This window comes from Odocoileus virginianus, chromosome 4, assembly GCF_023699985.2.
Source record: "Odocoileus virginianus isolate 20LAN1187 ecotype Illinois chromosome 4, Ovbor_1.2, whole genome shotgun sequence".
Classification (NCBI taxonomy): domain Eukaryota; kingdom Metazoa; phylum Chordata; class Mammalia; order Artiodactyla; family Cervidae; genus Odocoileus; species Odocoileus virginianus.
The window spans coordinates 39,119,584-39,140,288 of NC_069677.1; the positions used below are offsets into that span (position 1 = coordinate 39,119,584).

Sequence of the window (20,705 nt, forward strand, 5' to 3'; positions counted from 1 at the left end):
AAGCAGAGGTCTTTTCTGAAATGGAGGTCAAAGGAATTTTGAATATCTGGGCTGAGACTACATAAGTAAACCTTTTGTCAATGCCTTAGACTCTGGTGAGAGTACTTTCACGCTACCAAAGACATTTCAGGGAGCTTGGTTTGGGGCTTTTGAAAATCTCGCAGTTGTTCCTCCCACTTAATATTCTATTACTGGAAAAAAAAAATTTCTGCTTGAGTAAAATTCTAGCCAGCATGATCACATGGGAGGCAGCTATAGGGTGGGAAAAAAGTTCAGATGAGGAAATTTTAGAGTCAGAGGAATTTGTATTTGTCAGGGACCTATTCTAAATCAAAGAGGTGGCATAAAAAGGAATTTTGATGATTCGTGATGTATATTCAGGTAAGAGTAAAAGGGAATTTTATTTGTATTGATTTGTATTATTGGGATGAGCACTTAATATTTTTTTTTTCTTTCCTGTTTCTCTCTCTTAATATAATGGGACTTCATTCAGCATAATCTAGTGGTGTCTTTAGAGTGTTTCATAGTTGGAAGGATCAGTAGGAAGGGGTACCCATCCCAGCTTACCTGAAAGGTTGATTTGGGGCTGGCTGCATTTCCCATCTGGCTGGCATTGCCAACAGGAGAACCTTAGCTTCAGCTTCTGCATCTCCTGCGGAGGAAGCTACCACTATTGGCTGACTCCTTCCTTTAACATTTTTTACTTTGGCTAAACTGCATTCTGCCTCTTTGTAGATTTATACCAGTTTATTTAGGGGAGCCTTTTGGAAATTGTTTTCCTCTTAAAAACTGTAACAAGTAAGTGGTGTCAGAAACCCAGACTTGTCAGCTATCCTGGTCGAGTTTGAGCCTGAATGGGGAACCTGACCCAGTGGAAAAGGGCTCTTTGACAGCAAGGACTGCTTAGATGATAAAAATGAATATAATTTGGGCTCACTTGGGTATGTGGAATCTTTAATCAGTGAATGTTTGCTCTCAAAAGGTTTTCAAATAATTATTTTTTGAAGTATAAATACTTAGTGTACTATTCTAAAAAGTATAAACAGAGGTGACTATTTTTCTTTTAGGGCTACTTTTCATAAAGTAAATCTGTGTTTATAATACTCTTGAACACATCCATTGTTTCTTATTTTCAATGTGTCATATCCATTCCATACATATACCAAATACATTGTATAATGTCTATAATGTTTAAATGGTGATTTGTATTTCATACTCCTAGGAGTTAATGTTTCTTAGGAAAGAGAAAATAAAATACATGCTTTGTACACATACTGAATGCTTGACGTTACAGGCTCTTCATTTAGTGTCCTTTGTAGTCTTTTAGACATAGAGCAAACCTTTAAGAAAGATCTTATTTCAATTATACAGATAGGGAAACAAGGCCACATAAGACTACATAAATTGGCTAGAAAGTGGTAGAGTCAGCATTCAAACCAAGGTCTTGCCATCTTTAAATCCTATGCCTTTTCATGTATTATGTGGCCTGGAGGTTGTTTGTGTTCAGACTGCTGGCTGAGATCCTAAAGTTAGATCTTAAACATGTGAATAGTGTCACAAACTATAAGAAATATTTCCATTACCTAGGTTGATGTTCTTGACAAACCCATCTTACAGCTGAGGTGATTTATTTTTGAACACCTCCCTCTTCTTTAACCAAGTCCAAAACTGACAAACCCCACTGAATCTACGTACTAATTTCTTTACCTTTCAGGCCCCTGTATTATTGGTTTAGTTTAATCTAAACCAGTATTGTGTGTGGATTAGAGCAATGATGACCCATTTGATCTCTCTGCATGGCTTCTCAGGCTGCAGTGGGGTATTCCGTCTTTCAGTGGCTTTCTGTACCCTTCTTAGCATGGACCTAAAAAGCCCCTAGTAACCTACTACCCTCGCTGACTTCACTTCCCACTCCTCCCCTACATGCGTCCTATAAACCTGTCACACTTTACTACAGCTTTGCCTTTCTATGAGCCTGCATTTTTTTTGCTCTTTCTTGCCTTCTTCATTGGTCCATGCTGTTCCCGCCCTCAACCTGCTCCACTCAGCTGATTTTTCCTCATTACAAAGTCTTTTCTAAACCTCTGTCCCCCAGGATGGATGGATTTGGCACATTCCTCTGGGCTCGCTTAGTTCCCGTGCATGGATCTGTCATGAAGTGTATCACACTATTTGTTCTCATGTGTATCCCCTTGGCTTACTTATGTATCCCTTCCTTAGCAAAACGCCTCACATCTGGTAGGTGACTAAAATATTCCCTCAAAGACATTCAGTCAGTGAATAACTGGCTATAGGTCCTGGCTGTAGGTCTGCAACACCGACTGTGTATCATGTTGTTCGTTGTCCTCTGTGTCTTTCTGCACTGTGAGCTGTTTGCAGGGCTTCTTTGGTTGTGTCGGTGTGATCAGGGCATAGCATTTATGGCCTCATGAGTGGGCTAAAAGCTATGCCAGTGGAAAGAATAGAAGCAATGCTGTCACTACCTGATACTCTATCACCTTGTTATCTCTAGTCTCCCACTATTACCATTTATTTATCTTACTGATTTCAAGTGCAAATTCATGATATGTTGGCTCTTTAGCAAAGCCATGCCAATTAGCACTGACCCTGGGGGAACATAAATGAGCCTAGAAAAGTGCTAAAATCATGCCGTGTCCCATTATAAGAAATGACGAACGTTAAAGCATTTCCAAGTTTATTGATATTAGCCAGGCTTGAGTAAGGCGCAGACAGGACTCTCCTGTGTCTCCTACAGGTAACGTGGCACAGTGAGAAGGCTTTGGGACAGAAACAGTTCCAAGTTTGACATAACTACTCAGTTCTATAATTCTCGATTTGTTACTGAACTTGCTGAGCTTCAGTACTCTCATCAGAAAGTTGGGAAACAAATCTGATGTGTAATTCCTCACAGCCAAGTTTTAGGAAAATCAATAATCCATGAACAGGTTTGAGGTCATAATGATGCTCGGTAAATGGTCATTATGACTTTATATATCCTGAGAATATTAAAACCTGGAAGGGTTTCATCATAAAGTTTTATCTGATAAGAAGACTATCTGGGCTTCCCCGTGACCACTTCTGTTAAAATTGTAGGCTCTACATTTATTATTTCTAATCCATGTTAAAATGGGAGTGGTGCAAAGGACAACCCAATAATTTCTATTATGTCTTTCATAATTCGATGAGAACTCCTGGTTTGTGGCAGTGCTTCCTGATCGCCTAGTTCTGATAACACCTGAATTATTTTCACAGAAGAACGGCAATACCGCTGTGAAGACTGTGACCAGCTCTTTGAGTCCAAGGCTGAGCTAGCAGATCACCAAAAGTTCCCATGCAGCACTCCCCATTCAGCTTTCTCAATGGTGGAAGAGGACTTCCAACAAAAGCTTGAGAGTGAAAATGATCTCCGAGAGATACATTCGATTCAGGAGTGTAAGGAATGTGACCAAGTGTTTCCCGACTTGCAAAGGTTAGACATGGCATGCTCCACTACCAGAATGTGTTTGTTTAATCTGAAGTAAAACGTTGTTTGTGCTGAATTTTCAGAATTGGTGCAGATGGGAAATATGGAACAACAGTGAGCTGGAAAAATGTATTAGTCACAGGTTTGGAAATCATTTTCCCCTGTAAATTCTCACCTGTAAAATGTTTGAAGTGAAGTTGGAATTAGTTATTTTGATGCCAGAGAGAAAATAATATGCTTATTATTATTATTTATGGAATGTAATTGGCAGCTGAAAGTTTAACATTAGAGTAAAATGTAACTTATTGGATGAGTCAAGGGTAGAGGAGGCAACAGTGATGCTGATTAATCTAATTATATATACTGACCAGTAAAGCTACTTTCTAGAAACATTTAAATGATAAAAAAAGAAACTTCTCATACTTAAAGAAAGGTAGATGGTTTTTTGATAGATCACTGTAATCTGTGGATTTAATTTCAACTATTTATCTAAATTGCACATATAAAAGAATAACAGAAATATGCCCAGTGAAGAAAATGTTGAATTGTCTTAAAGAAAAAAAAATAAACTAGATCTAAATGAAATAATTCTTTGATACATATTTTTAACAAAACAGAAATCACATTTCAGTGACATATTAACTTTTTATAGCCCTTTGAATTTAATTCAGGAACAATTGTTTTTTTCCTATTAAAGAAAACAACAGCCCTTGTTGTTGTTTAGTCACTAAGTCATGTCCAATTCTTTATGACCCCATGGACTGAAGCCTGCCAGACTTCTCTGGCTATAAGGACTTAAAACCCAGGCAAGAATACTGGAGTGGGTTGCCATTTCCTTCTTCTTCTCAGGGAATCTCCCCAACCCAAGGACTGAACCCAGATCTCCTGCATTGCAGGCAGATTCTTTACTAACTGAACCACCAGGGAAGCCCATATTTTGCAAACCGTATTGATAATTACACTGCAGCATGATCTTTAAGATCAGAGAGGTGTTTAGTGTTAGTCGCTCAGCTGTGTCTGACTCTTTGTGACTCCATGGGCTGTAGTCCACCAGGCTCTTCTGTCCACGTCCAAGAATATTAGAGTGGGTTGCCATGCCCTTCTCCAGGGGATCTTCCCAACCCAGGGATCAAACCCAGGTTTCTCGCATTTTGGACCGATTCTTTACCATTTGAGCTACTGGGAAGTATATTTAACCAGTGGGTAAGTTGTATGTTTGTTCCTACCTAGTGGTTTTTGCCTTGGTCCACAAGCAATTTTAATAATTGTATTCATTACCTTGCTCTTAAATCTGGGACCTGTAACCAGGATTTCAAATGAACATGACATTGTAGTATTTAAGTGGGTATAGGAATACATCCACTAGCTTTGCTCAGGGGTGTGAATTACTCACAGTTTGTTTTGGACATTCCACCTCTTTCACTGTATTTTATTTCCTTTCTTTCCTTAGTGCCCCCTTCCTCCTTCTCCTTTCACCTCTGTTGATTGCCCTGCATCTCTCTTCTTATAGGAAAGGATTTCGTATGGTAGTCATTCATTTTAATTCATTGATGACCAAAAAGGCATCAAGTGTAAACCTATTCCTTGAGGAGACTGAGTCAAAAGAATGAATCTCTAGCTTTGAAAATTCAGGCTTAATCTAGCTGTTAGAGGGAAAACATTCAGGTGACTAAGAGGGCTTTCCCAATACCCTTTAAACTCATCTTCAGTACTTAATATAAGCCCACATAGAGAATAAGTCTGTTATATATGTTTGGCAAATCATGGATTTGTAATTAAAAAAATCACAGCATATCTCCTAAATATATTGTGTCCAAATTAAAAGCCAAAATGAAATCACTAAATGCCAACAGGTGAGAAAAGTATTTATATTGTAAAGCCATATCTCTGATGCCAGAGGGTAAGTATATTTCCTTCTATTTTGTTATCAAAAGTATTGGACAACATTATAAAACAAAAACTGACAGCCTCAACATTAAAATACTGTGTGTAGCAATACTTCTTAGATGGAGAAACCTTCTTACTCTGACTGGGTGTAAGATTAAGCCTGAGTCAATGCTACTTTATGCCAAAACCAACTGTCAATTTAGTTCTTTCAGTCAAACATTCAGTAGCAAACAGTAAGGAAACCTAATTATCTGGCATTGGGTGAACTCTCCAAACTCACTTCTCGGTAGCTCAGCCAGATGGATATATCATGTCGCTATGCAACCTGATACTGATCATCCAAGTGATAATTTGGGTTATATAATTTAGCCAGTGCAGAACCTACATGCCCTGAATATTTTCCACTTTACTGAATCTGATATTGTTGCTTTATATGTTAAGCAAATGAGAATTCCTTTCTTGACATGGTATATTATTCTGTTCTGTATCTTTTGTGTAAAATATTGAGAAAGGAATGTATGCTAAGTTGCTTCAGTCATATCCAACCCTTTGCAATGCTGTGGACTGTAGCCCATCAGGCTCCTGTGTCCATGGCAAAAATACTGGCAAGATTCTCAAGGCAAGAATACTGGATTGGGTTGCCATGCTCTTCTCCTGGGGAATCTTCCTAGCCCAGCATTCAAACCAACATGTCTTATGTCTCCTGCATTAGTAGGAGGTTTGTTTACCACTAATGTCACCTGGGCAGCCCACCCTCCAAAAAATGGGGGCAAGAAACAAAGGTTGATATGCATGCAAAAGATGGAAAGAACTCAGAAGGCTAAGCCAAGCTCTATAAATTGGGGTAAAATTCTTTGAAAAGTGAAGTTTCATTAATGACTGACTGGTTACTTTTATGTTTATGAAAGGAGTGAAAATCAGCTTTTGTAGGAACCACTTGCCTTTTTATTTTCTATCACTGAGTAGCTGATAGCTGATAATGATCAGGGAGCAATATGGATTTTATGCTGGATTAGAAGAAAGAGAAAAAAATTTGCCTTACTTTGCTATCATTTCCCCCTTTTGTGTTGTATACTATCTATGCTTCTTTTTTGTTTTTGCATTTTTATTGTATTTTGCTTTTATTTTTAATGATTTTTTACTGTGGGAAAGGGGCTTCCCAGGTGGTTCAGTGGTAAAGAATCTACTTGCCAGTGCAGGAGATGCAGGAGACGTGTATTTGATCCCTGGGTCAGGAAGATCCTCTGGAGAAGGAAATGGCAACCCACTCCAGTATTATTGCCTTAAAAATCCCATAGACAAAGGAGCCTGGTGGGCTCAGCCCAGAGGGTTGCCAAGAGTCAGAATCAACTGAGCATGCACGCACTGTGGTAAAAGTCACATAATATAAAACATGCTTTTTTAACCATAGTTAACTGTACAGTTAAGTGGCACTAAATATATTTCTACTGTTGTGCAACTCTCACCATCATCCCATCTCTTGAATTTTTCACCTTCTTAAACTGAAACTCTGTCCCCATTAAACACTAATTTCCCATCCCTTCCTCCCACCCACCCCCCACCTGGTCCTTGGCCCCTACCAATGTACTTTTTGACTCTGTGAATTTGACTATTCTTGGTATTTCGCGTAATTGATCTCGCATAATAACAAACAGTATTTGTCCGCACCTAATGTATATTGGAATACACTTTTAAGGTTAACTTAAGCTATGTCCTCCAGAGTGTACCATGTACTATACCTTAAAACAATGTCATACTCTTGGAGTTAGGAGACAGGAAAAATCTCAATGTACAGGACATTCTTTCACCACTAGGTTTCAGAGTTTATGACTTAAGAACATTGGAATACAATACATGTCATGAAATGACAGGCCCTGTTAGTTTGCTAAAGACGATAGTAAGAACAGCAATCAAACAACGATTTTGGAAGATGTCCCTGACTCAATTCAATGTTAACTGCCATTGCTAATATCTTTCTGTTAACTCTCTGATTAACATTTCAGCTTGTGTAACAAACAGAGGATTACATATTGTAGATAAAGATAGGGCCATTCTTGTGACTCCACACACCTGTGCTCTCTTGGTACTTTTTGTTTGCAGAGATAACGCTGCTGGTGCTCAGATAGGATAGCATGACCACGTTGACTGACTCATAGGCAGGAAAAATAAGTTCATGTGCCAGTATGAATAGAATTGGAAGGAGGAAACTGAGAAAGAGAAAAATATGGAAAGGTGTTTCTAATTTGTCAAGATATGAGAAAGGGCATTTTATTTTTTTCACAAACACGGCCATGCGCACAGTGTATACACAACCACTGGGTAACATATTCTAGGCACACTTGATTCTCAAACTTAGAGTGTCCATCTCACAGAAAAATAAAACATGGGGAAGAAGCAGTGCTTGCATGCTTGATAAGTTTTTTTAATGCTTTTTTATTATGGAAGTTTTCAAATACCCACAAAACTAGAGAGGGTGGTAGTGTACTCAGGTTGTCACACAAGAACAGTCTTATCTCAGCTATACTCGTTTTGGATTATTGAAACAAATCCTGGACATTATGTCATTTTATTTATAAATAGCTCAGTGTGTGTCTGTGGAAAATATGTAAAACATAAGTTCACTTTCAAAAGAATGGTTCCAAAAAAAAATAATAAAATAAAAAGAATGGTTCCTTATTACTATCAAATATTCAGTGATCAAATTCCCCCAGTTATTTCATTATTTTTAGAGTTTGTTTTGCTTTCATTAAGATCAAAATAAGATCCATCACTGCAATTGGTTTGTGTCCCTCTTATTTCTTAATTTAAAGGTTTCTCCAATCAAAGTCAGTAAGTCCCTCTTTCTCATTATAGTTTATATACAGAAGAAACTGAGTGTTTTTTCCTGTAGCATTTCCTCCTGGCTGTATTCTACTGGTTATATCCCCTTGATATTTTTTGTCATCTTTATCCATCCTATTTCCTGTATACTCATAGTTACATCCTAAGCTGTGATCAGATTTAGGCTCAGTGTTTTAGGAAGAATACCTCATTGGTACTATCATTTATTTCCATTAGGAGGCATATAATGGATTGCCTAGATTAATTAATTCTTCAAGTGCTGCAAAATGAGTGTGTTCTAATTCCCCTATTGTTTCCGTATTTACTATCTGGATTAATTCTATGCAGAAAAACTCCCCTTCCTTGATTATTTGCTCCTCCTGAAGTACAGTTCAGATAGGAAAGGCGAGATCCCTTTACTTACTAGTTTTCAGAGCAATGATTTGGCTTCTCAGCATCTTCCCAGGGTAACTGGTGAGGTTTCATTTTTGTGTTTTTGAGTATTATTATCATTAAAAGATGAGATCATTATTCTTAGTGATGCTTAAATTTCCCCATCTTTAGTCAGTGGGTGTCTCTTCAGGTTGGCAACCTAGTTTTTCATTTTTTTTTGCCATGATCTGTAACTTTCTTGATTTTTGCCATAACAAGATGTTGAAGCCCATCATGTGTATTTCATGCATCAACTTTGAAGAGGGCTATTTCTCTAAGGAGTTCTGGTTACCTTATTTGGGAGTAGTATCCTAATGTGTTATATGTGTGTATTTAATTAACAAAAATGTTGCCAGTATCTTCTGAATATCACAGTAACCCATTATCTATAATATTGAATTTTCATTATATTCATGCAGATTTTGTATTCAAATTTTAGTGAGACAGGGAAACATTTGAGAAGGTAAAATATTTTAAGTTTTAAAACAGAGAAGCTATACTTGTGAGAAAATTCTAACCCTGTTTTTCTTTGGAGGGACTTTACAAGTGCATCCACTTACAGTATGATATACTTTTCTTTCCTCCCTATTTCATAGGCTATATATATATATATATATAAAACACCATATATATATATATATATATATATATATAGATAGATAGATAGATAGATAGATATATACCTTAGGTTATAAGGTACATACACCTTAGGTTATAACACCTTAGGTTATAAGATATATACATATATATTCTCTCTAGGTAACGTTTCCATCAATGTCTATATCTGCTTCTATATTGTTGTTGTTCAACTGCCCAGTTCCATCCCACTCTTTGCCACCCCATGAGCTGCAGCACGCCAGGCCTCCCTGTCCTTCACCATCTCCCACAGTTTGCCCAAGTTCATGTCCATTGCATCGAAGATGCCATCCAGCCGTATCTATGCACTTGAATATTTATTCATCGGTCCCTGTAAGCGACCATCTATCATATTGGTTGTATTAAGAAGTGGCTTGTTGAAAAGTTCACTCACAGTTCATTTTCCCATTGGTAATATAGGTAGGAATAAAAGTGCCTTTGTCAATGTAAGAGTTATATATGTTAGATAGAATAGCTTCCTGCATATTCTTAAGCAATCTCTTAACGTTTTCGGTTTGAGTGTTTGTGTTTGAATTAAGTGGGTAACAGCAGTCCGTCTTGCAGTTAGAATTGTGTAATGAATCCAGAACTGGGCAAACAGCTAGTTGTTTATCATGCCCCTAAATTGGCACCTAATCCCTGCTAGCTGAATCAGATTTATTTTCTAACAACAGGGGCACTTCTCTGTACTGCTGAGAGGCACAGTCCAGGGAATGTAAGATGTACTTTTGTCTGTTGCAAGCCTGTTTCCTCCGTTTCTTCCCTGCTTCAACTCCTTTCCCTCTTCTTTCTTTAATTGCCAGTTGGATTCGTAAGAAAATGACTTTCTGTTTATTAATGTGTTCTTAGTCACCATGTCCTATTAAATCCATTGTTCTCTTAACAGCTTGGAGAAACACATGTTGTCACATACTGAAGAGAGGGAATACAAGTGCGATCAGTGTCCCAAGGCATTTAACTGGAAGTCCAATTTAATTCGCCACCAGATGTCACATGACAATGGAAAGCACTATGAATGTGAGAACTGTGCCAAGGTACAGTGAATTTGTAGACTACTTGGCCTCTCTCTGTCATCCTGCTCTCTCTTAATCCATCATTTGCTGCGATATATAAAAACAAGCCGTGAGAAGGGAAACTATAAATATCTTGAGAAAAGTAGACGAGTGTTGTATGCTAGAAGGCATTAGTACAGTGTATAAAAACACTTAGTGGGTATCCTTTTATTTTTGTAAGGGAGGAAGTAAGGCTTAATGGTGAGTTCCAGAACTAGGTGTCAGACATCCTTGGTAAATTCCTGGTTCCGCTACTGGCTTTCCAGAGTGGGGTTGTTTTATAGCTTTATGGAGAATGAAAATTTCATCCAGTGCACATTACTGATTTCTTTTAATAGCAATTTTGTGCGGAAGTTACATACAGTTTCTGAATGCCTATGCAGAAAGAATGGGAGACTCCTACACTTGCAGATTTTTCCACCCAAGTCCCCACTATAAATTATGACTTGGTTCTAATTAAAAGTGGAGTGCCTTAGTGACCTGGGCTGAACAATATAAGAGCGAATTGAAAGCACTTCACCTTGACCGTTACTCTTAACTATGGGAACAGCAATTCACATCATTAAATTTTCATATTCCTCAATTAACTAAAAGATGTCCTGGTGTCATGAAAATTTATTTCTCTTTTCAAAAAATTTTCATATTTGAATATCTTTTCTCATGCAGAAATTGTAACATTTGACATTATCTTTAGACGTATTTTGCTTCCAGATGTGTGGGTAGCTTTTTGTTTTCCCTATTTTTTTTTTTTTGTTTTTTGTTTGTTTGTTTTTTAGTACAATGTCCAAAGGAACCATTTTAGTTTAATGGTTACTTAATAAAGCACAGTGTTAGAATTTAATTCCTAAGGGAACTCTTCGAGTAGATTTGGGACACTTTGGGCAAAAATCCATCCAATTTTGTACATCTTTAAAGGATGGAAATAGTACACCATTTTAAATAATATCATGGCTTGTATTTTATTATTTAATTCCATTCACTCTAAACAGGATCAAGAAGACCTTGAGTATGCTTTAGTAATGCCATTAATTATTTTGTTCAACTGATACCAATGGATACTTGTGCTGAGTCTACAGAGCTAAATAGTTTACAGTCCTGACCCTCGAGAGGCTCACACTTTGGAAATATGACCTTCTTTTGGTCTTTGGGGAAAACAAACAAAAACTAAACAGACACACACAATCCCTTCTTGAGGCATTCCTGGTCTTCTTTCTTGTGTCCTAGAATTAAGTTTCTTGATTAATCAGTACTCATTTCCTAGCAGGTTTTCACGGACCCTAGCAACCTTCAGCGGCACATCCGCTCTCAGCACGTTGGTGCCCGGGCCCACGCGTGCCCCGAGTGTGGCAAAACGTTTGCCACTTCGTCGGGCCTCAAACAACACAAGCACATCCACAGCAGTGTGAAGCCCTTTATCTGTAAGTTTTCAACACTCCAGCCCCCTTTCCTGCATCTGTCTCTCATCCGAAAAGCTCTGTAACCAGGAGAGTGAGCCACGCATGGCCCCGAATGAGGGGGCCTCTGTGTTAGCAATTTACGGTCTCATCCGGTCAGGCTATTTTCTATGACAAGAAAATCTTTTATAACCAGATCTATGGTATTTTGCCTATGATCCCTGGGGTGTTTTCTTTTAGATGGGATCAGTAACAGGTAGAGAAAAGACACGTTGTTAAATAATGTGAAGGAAGCCCCCCAGGTTGTGAGATTTGTCGTGTTGGAAATGTGTGTGGTTTGTAAAAACAGCAAATAACAGGTACACTAGACAAAATGAAGTGAGAAAAACCTGTTCTGGGTCAGAAAGAGCTAGAAGAACCTCACCTGGCAAGTAGGTTTAGGACTGTGGGTGTGTGGTAGGGGAGGGGATGGGGGGAATAAAAGACCCTTTAATCTACCCTTTGTGACTGATCATAGGTTGCAGATCAGTAGGTCTCCATTACTTGAAAAGCAGAACACTTTTACTTTGATGCCAGACACGCTGCGTCTCTAACCCCATGCACTCAAGGAAATTTACAGTGTATTTCCAGGGGACGTTCAATCTGGCCGCCTACCTAGAATATCCCTATAACAAGGGCTTCAGGACAGGTCCACCTCAGCCCTCTTTTGCTTCTTCTCTTGTCCACCCACCCCTGTTTTCTGTATTGTGCTGAAATGTTTCATATGGAAAATCAGTTGTTCTCAGTCCATCTGGGCAAGAACTCTGGGCTTCTCCATGGCTCAGCGGGGCATATAAACACAGTGACTCACTGGGCTGTGTCACAAACTTCGAGACAGATTTTGGATCCAGATAAGCACAGAATTGGATGAAGCATACTCAGGAGTTGGCAAATCCTCTGACTTGGGAATCCTTGCAAAACAGTTTTTCTGACAGCTACTTTTTTTTTTTCTGACAGCTACTTGATGGTTTGTAGTAGGTATATGAGGCACTACTGCAGCACCTGATGGAAGAAAACCTAGTTTTCAGTGCCAACATGGAGATGCCAGAGACTAACACGCCTCCTTTTTACCTTTGCATAGCTCTCTTTTATGTTTCCAAGCCCCATGAGAGCTTTTCTTTCCCTTCCAGCTTACCCTAGCATCCCGTTTTGCTCATGTGTTCTTCTGTTCCCTGGGTGGATTGAAAAGGACTAGCAGAGAAACAAAAGGGTGCTCTATTCCCTCTTGAGGAAGCTCTGTTGAAAGTCATGGGAAATAAAATATACAATGGAAATTTTAGACTTCTTGTCTCAAAAAGACATTCCTGACTCTAGGTCGTAATGCCCTAAAAATGTACTTACAAGTACTGCAGGCATACATAATTCATTTATTTCTGATTTTTCAGAAATACATTTTGAGACATTTATGTTTTGGTGGGAAATAGAGAAGAATTGATCATATGAATTATCATCACCCATTTAATGCTTTCACTACTATTTAAAAGTCAGAAAATGGAAATTCCTATCATCTAAGATTCTGGGATCTGGAATTTTAATTGTGTTGAAGTCCAGTGTTTCACTTTAAAACACGATAGGGTATCCTTTTCCCAATCAGATTGTGCAGACCTATTTCCCATGACTGTATTTTCAGTAATTATTGGTAAATTTAAATAGCAGATGGCATTCTTCAAATATAAAATCTGACAGAGGACCATGGGGTAATTATGAATAATAGCCGTGTAATTTCAGAACAAAAGAGGAGTTGGTGTGGAGACTTTGGAGTGGAGGAGGTTCACCTAGAGTTGATATCTGTTTCTCACCAGAAGGCCACACACCACGCTTTACCCCCACTGGTGTGTTTATGGCAACTGTCTCTTATTACAGTGCGCCGCCAAGCTTGAGCCCAGAGTCACCAGCGCTAAGATAATTACTCACTGCCTTTACAGAAACCTCCAGCCTTCCCAAATAGAAACCACATGCTCTAATAGGCTGAATATATTCAAAATACGTCTTAATTTGTTTAATAAGTAGAAAAATGCAATGTTAACTGCTGACTAATTCCTTATTATTGAGAAAATTACAGTACAGCCTAGACTTCAGCATCAGTTGAGCCCCTTACCTGAAGGCTTGGTGGTTTGTGGTGGGCCACGCTGGGCCTTCAAGTGAGAAAAACAAAGCCTCTGCCGATGGAGACAGCCCACATTCTAAGTTTTGGAGACCTGATACAAACACTGTTTGGCAGTGTGAGAGAGCCTCCAACCAGGAAAGTCAGATGCACCTTTTGTTACTCCCATATAGAGGAACTCCTGATTTTCTGAAACCTCTCCCGCTGTTAGAAAGAAGTGTAGAGAGCAATATTTCTTTGCCAAAATATTACAAACCTTTCAAAACCTTACACCTTGTTTGAACACCCATCGGGCTATTTTCTCAATGACTTTTAATGGCCCAGAGGAGGGGTGTCACTTTCGTAATGAGTTCGTGTTTAGAATTCCATCAACATTTTATTTACTATTTCTTGTTATTTCTCATAGCTGAATTAGTATAACTAGTGAAAGTCTCATGTTTCTACCCTCTAGTTCATATGGTTTTAATTATTATATCAAAGAATTTCAATAGTATGTGTATTTATTGTATATGGTTAACTAGTATATCTTTTTAAAGCAGACTCTGTTGAATATTCCAATAGAATGACTTGAAAAGAAATAACTCAACATTTTCTCTTCCCGTTAAAATGCATGTTTTAGACTCTACAGTGTCATGAATCATCCCACAGCTGAAAGCTCCTGTAATGTTACTAAGCACAATTGATGTGTGTAGCAATGCATTTTAATTGTTAGTAGTAAAAGAAATAGATATGGAATCACTTGGTACTTCCTGTTTGGTGGTGTGGGGGATAATCGAAGTTCCGGATGAATTTTGCATGACTGAAGGTTCATAAAATCTTCTTTGAATATTTTTTTTTTTAGTTGTTATTGTTTTGACTTAGGAGTTTAAAGGCAGTCATCACATGGAAGAAAGAAATGTTGCGTTTTATCTTCAATTTGATTTCTTGTATTTGTTTCAACAATTATTAACAAGGCATATCATGTTTCTGCATGGATTAACGTGCACAGAAGCATGAAAGTAAGCTCACACGTAAAGGGGACTCATCTTTAGTAAAGTAACATAAAAATGTGATGCTTGGGAAATGGATACTGTAATCTTGCCAGACATGGGGTGAGTGGGATTCCTACATAGCAAAGGAGCTGTTAAGAGTCAAGGAGTTTGGTCTTAAAATATACTTGGATCTGTTCAGACATATATGAGGAAGAAGATGTTCTACTGTTTTGGCAAATTCTGGGGGAAGAGGGTTATTTCCAGCCGCACCCACTACTGTACCCTGACTGGATTCGAGCATTCCATGCACTCTCCCCCGTTTGCTGTAGCTGGCAGTACCGCATACAAGTCAAGCCCCAAGATAACCCGAGAAGATATGACAACAAGTGGACATGTTTCCCAAGGACGGGGTTTCATAAATGCAGGAAGGTTAGCACAACCACTGGTGTGAGGGGAAGTCGGAGGACGTGCTCATAGTTCATGGGAACCAGCAATGCAGGATGGGCTACATTCAATTTAGTTTCCTTTGCAGGCTTAAAATAGCGCCATTGTAAATTATGTCAGTCTTTCTCAAATCATGAAAATGATTGTTAAAAATGCCTCAGAATACACAATGTGCATTGTTGTGTGGCTTTGATGTGTGAATGATGAGAGCATATGATATAATACAAATTAAATAATGGTAGAGCAGTCACAGGCTTTTTCCCTGAGGGAAGAGGGAATAAAGGTGAAGTTTCTGGGGGAGGGGAAGGCTGTTTCTTTTGTGTTGGTGCTTACAATATAGAAATCTATAAATGGTCTAAAATTTTAAAGGGATTCCTGTTATGTTTCATGTTTAGCAGATCTTAAGAATTTATGTTGTAAAGATTCTGCTGGTGTCGTCATTGGGTTGGGAAATTAGTGCATGCTGGAATTTGACTTTTTAATAAATATTTGAATATACAAATATGATGCAAAATATGATGTAGTGGGGGTGACAAATATTTATATATATTTATATGAAATATTTGTGCTGTCTCAAGACATTTGTCAGGTTGGATGCCTTGCTTTGGAATCTAGTGAAATGGGGTTTTCTGTGTTTGGAGCACCACTTTGGTGCCTCCAACGTCTTTTCCTGGCTTCCTAATTGAAATTTGGGGTAAACCACTTGTGATACTTGCTAAATTCAGAAGCAATTGCCATAAAGCCTGAGATTCTTTTTTGTTGTTTGCACACAGGTGAGGTCTGCCATAAATCCTATACTCAGTTTTCAAACCTTTGTCGTCATAAGCGCATGCATGCTGATTGCAGAACCCAAATCAAGTGCAAAGACTGTGGACAAATGTTCAGCACTACGTCTTCCTTAAATAAACACAGGAGGTTTTGTGAGGGCAAGAACCATTTTGCGGCAGGTGGATTTTTTGGCCAAGGCATTTCACTTCCTGGAACCCCAGCTATGGATAAAACGTCCATGGTTAATATGAGTCATGCCAACCCGGGCCTTGCTGACTATTTTGGCGCCAATAGGCATCCTGCTGGTCTTACCTTTCCAACAGCTCCTGGATTTTCTTTTAGCTTCCCTGGTCTATTTCCTTCCGGCTTGTACCACAGGCCTCCTTTGATACCTGCTAGCTCTCCTGTTAAAGGACTGCCAAGTACTGAACAGACAAACAAAAGTCAAAGTCCCCTCATGACACATCCTCAGATACTGCCAGCTACACAGGATATTTTGAAGGCACTATCTAAACACCCACCTGTAGGGGACAATAAGCCAGTGGAGCTCCAGCCCGAGAGGCCCTCTGAAGAGAGGCCCCTTGAGAAAATCAGTGACCAGTCAGAGAGTAGTGACCTTGATGATGTCAGTACACCAAGTGGCAGTGACCTGGAAACAACCTCGGGCTCTGATCTGGAAAGTGACATTGAAAGTGATAAAGAGAAATTTAAAGAAAATGGTAAAATGTTCAAAGACAAAGTAAGCCCTCTTCAGAATCTGGCTTCAATACATAATAAGAAAGAATACAGCAATCATTCCATTTTCTCACCATCTTTAGAGGAGCAGACTGCGGTGTCAGGAGCTGTGAATGATTCTATAAAGGCTATTGCTTCTATTGCTGAAAAATACTTTGGTTCAACAGGACTGGTGGGGCTGCAAGACAAAAAAGTTGGAGCTTTACCTTACCCTTCCATGTTTCCCCTCCCATTTTTTCCAGCATTCTCTCAATCAATGTACCCATTTCCTGATAGAGACTTGAGATCGTTACCTTTGAAAATGGAGCCCCAATCACCAAGTGAAGTAAAGAAACTGCAGAAGGGAAGCTCTGAGTCTCCCTTTGATCTCACCACTAAACGCAAGGACGAGAAGCCCTTAACCCCAGTACCTGCCAAGCCTTCAGCGACCCCGGCTGCAAGCCAAGACCAGCCCCTGGATCTGAGTATGGGCAGCAGGAGTAGAGCCAGTGGGACCAAGCTGACTGAGCCTCGTAAAAACCACGTGTTTGGGGAGAAGAAAGGAGGCAGCATTGAACCAAGACCAGCATCCGATGGTTCCTTACAGCATGCTAGACCCACTCCTTTCTTTATGGACCCTATTTACAGGTAAGGGAGGCTGGGAGACCGCTAAGTGTGGACGGACAAACACAAGGTAGTTTTTATACACTAAAGTTACGACTTTCAACAAACCATTTTTTATTATTGTTATAAAACAGAGTAAAGTTGTTTGATCTGGTGAATTCATTTTTTATTCAGAAAGTCAACTCATTAGCTTTGGACTTATTTTTGGATGTCTCCGAATTTGGGGTTTTGGAATAGACCCATGGAGTTCTTTCCCTTGACAATAAATTTATTTTTAAACACATTTTTTTTTTAAGTGGAAAATATGGGAAAGCCATATTTAAAGCAAGTTGTCAAGTGGCGGAAGAATGAGGCTTCTGAAGGATTAATGCAAATATGTGTGGGTACTTAAATGGGTCAGGTTATTTGGAAGGAAATGGGACAGAGCTAGAGTTTATTCTTTATTAACCTACCAACACAAACCTTAATAAGTGCTGGTCCTATTCTGTTTCTGAGTAAATCTTTTAGAAGCCCCATGTAAATGAAATATTGATCACAAAAACGCTTTGTAAATGATGTGAATGATCGGCTTAAAAACACATCTGTGTTTAATGCCTGCATTATTCAATTTCCTTTGCATCCAAAATTTTTTAGGGTGGGGAAATATATGCTTAATAAAAACCCTCTTAGGTCCAGTTCTCAGGTAACACTGGACCATTCAGGATGATTCAGTTTTTAAATACTAGTTTTTTTCAAAGTGTACAAACAACAATAACAGTGCTTGCGATGTGTTTTAAATATTACTGAGCATTTTCACGTTTACTTTCTCATTCAAATCATGAACATCGTTAAGAGTTAGTGGAAAATGTAGGCAATTTTTTATTGAGCTTATTTAAGCTGGCAGTATTTGATATTTTTGCCTAATTTTTTTTTTTTTAATCAGGAGACAGTTTTGTTCAATTTCTTCATTCACAATATTTTTTTGAGTACCTATAATTTGGTAGGTACCAGAGCTGCAAACTCTTTTCACTTCAAACTCATTTTCTACCTTTATTATCTGTGTTAACCAAGAAACATTACCAGTTCATTACGGACTACCCCTACTTAAACATGACAAGAGGCATAGAAAAGGACAAAACAAAAATGTCTCAAAGCCATCATTACCTTGCTTGGGCACTCCCCACCCAATGATTGTATTTTCCTTTATGTGGCAGTTCTTTTACAGAGAAAGAAAAAGGGGGGGGTTGTGGAAACCCAGATCTTCCATATTTTGTGTGTAGCTTGTATATTACACATGGTCAGTAAGGTTGTATTTCCAACTGAGTGATATGTCTCAGCCCTTTGTGAAGATAATTTCTCAAGCTTTTTCTTAGACCCTCCCAATGACAGTGAACTTCCAGTTCATCTACATTCCCCTTCCACTCTTCTCCATCATCTCCCAGCCTTCCACCTGCTTATTCTAATCTCAGTCTTCTTTCTGATACATCAGTTTCAATTGAAGCTTTAGGCATCTCATTTCACCAAACTCATAAAAGACCTAAACCCAGTTTTAGTGTAAGACCTGGGTTGAAATCTCAGCTTTCTCACGTCGTAAAGTCTTCTTCATCCATAAAATGGGCATAAGGGCACTGATTTCAATAAGTGAAAGAGTATATGTAAAACATAACATATATGCAATTTCAAGAAGTCGAAGCTGCTTCTAGGCTTCCCAGGTGGCACTGGTGGTAAAGAACCTGCCTGCCAATGCAGGAGGCGCAGGTGACCCAGGTTTCATCCCTGAGTCAGGAGGATCCCTGAAGGAGGGCACAGCAACCTACTCCATCATTCTTGTCCGGAGAATCCCAGGGACAGAGGAGCCCGACTGGCCACAGTCCATAGGGCTGCAAAGACTTGGACACAACTGAAGCAGCTTAGCACAGAAGCTGCTTCTATTCATTCTGAAACTATTTTAAAAGTATACTTACTGAATGTTTTTTAAAACGAAATCACCAACAGTTGGTGAAAGAAATTAATTCAGTCCACAATGTCATTTCTTATATGCTTGATAGAAAATAGAATGATAAACCGTTCTAAAGCAGAAGAACTGTATAGATAAGTTTGATAAAGTCTTTCCTTATCTTCAAAAAGTTCCTTATCCTCTTCCTACCACCGCACTTTCACCTACCCTGTTTATTAGCAGCATTGGCTAGCAGGGTGTGTAGTAGGCTTAGAAAGTCTCCTGTTGGCATTCATAAATGTAAAAGAAATAGAATGATGATTTGTGGGAGCGCCTTATTGATAGAAAACGACTTTAATTTTCAAAGTGAACCTTCTTCACTGGCTTTTGAAATCAGCCAGCATTTTTGTCTATATTTGCAGTGGAAAGGTACAAACTTGGGAGTGATGCCTCCAACTTTATGACTTCGTTTTTAACATTTCCTTCTCATTATTATTAGTATTACTACTCATTCAATAGGATTTTTCCATTTTAAAAAGGACCTTCTTTCTTTGAGCACCCAGAAGTGCCACGAGTATTCTTCAAGAACTGAAACAGATGTCTTTATATTTTTATTAGTGTGCTTCCCAGCAACCTACCATTTGCTTTATTGTTAGCTGTTTTAAATGTCAGCGATTATTCAGGGATTGATCTGTGAGACTGATTCTTCTCCAAAATCTAATTTTAACCTTTCAGAGTAGAGAAAAGAAAACTAACTGACCCACTTGAAGCTTTAAAAGAGAAATACTTGAGGCCTTCTCCAGGATTCTTATTTCACCCACAAGTAAGTATTTTGAATTTGAGACTTCAAGCTTGTAAACTAACTTGTTGATCCTGAAAAGCAGGTGCAATGAAATGAAAGAAATCTTGAGAACATTAGGATTTCCTATGACGCTGGTGTGGAAGAACACAGGAAATTCTAGCAGAATTAAAATCCAAACTTTTTAAAGAAAAGGTAGTCGATATATATATGTAAAAATAACATGGGTTCAGTGTTAAGTTATTCTCTACTAGTACTTACTGAGCTAAAGTGTATTTTGGAGTGAGCAAAATTCAGTTAAGAAATTAAATATTGAAGATGTCTTTCGTGTTTAAAAAATTTGCGATTGTAAGAAATGGATCACTGTGCTATTTGTCCCAAACTCATGAAGGTCATTCGTGTTCTTTCAGTGCTTAGATAAAAACAGGAAATGAGTCTACCTGACAAGTTGTTACCATAGAGGGTGAAGGAATTTATCTAGAGACCCCTGGGCATTCCAGCAAAGTTCTGTAATTGCACAAGAATTCACCACAATACACAGAGCTATTTGCTGGATGGAGTTGTGTCCATTTATCAAAATACGTATAATTTCTCACTGCAAAGAAAGTACAGAGCAGTGCTATCTAATTGGTTCATCTTTATG

General features: G+C 38.5%; 1 protein-coding gene across 10 annotated transcripts in view; it reads left to right on the plus strand.

Annotated features, from left to right (window-relative positions):
* The window catches only part of MECOM (MDS1 and EVI1 complex locus), a 607,989-nt gene that overhangs the window by 557,382 nt on the left and 29,902 nt on the right, over window positions 1-20,705 (plus strand). For 7 of the 10 annotated variants that reach the window (XM_070466460.1, XM_070466455.1, XM_070466457.1 and 4 more), the window contains 5 exons: window positions 3,253-3,469; window positions 10,125-10,272; window positions 11,552-11,708; window positions 16,016-17,372; window positions 19,999-20,086. In XM_070466460.1, the coding sequence (XP_070322561.1) occupies window positions 3,253-3,469; window positions 10,125-10,272; window positions 11,552-11,708; window positions 16,016-17,372; window positions 19,999-20,086 (1,967 nt within the window). The remainder of the gene's footprint in view (window positions 1-3,252; window positions 3,470-10,124; window positions 10,273-11,551; window positions 11,709-16,015; window positions 17,373-19,998; window positions 20,087-20,705) is intronic. The other 3 variants (XM_070466456.1, XM_070466458.1, XM_070466462.1) reach the window with 2 other exon arrangements.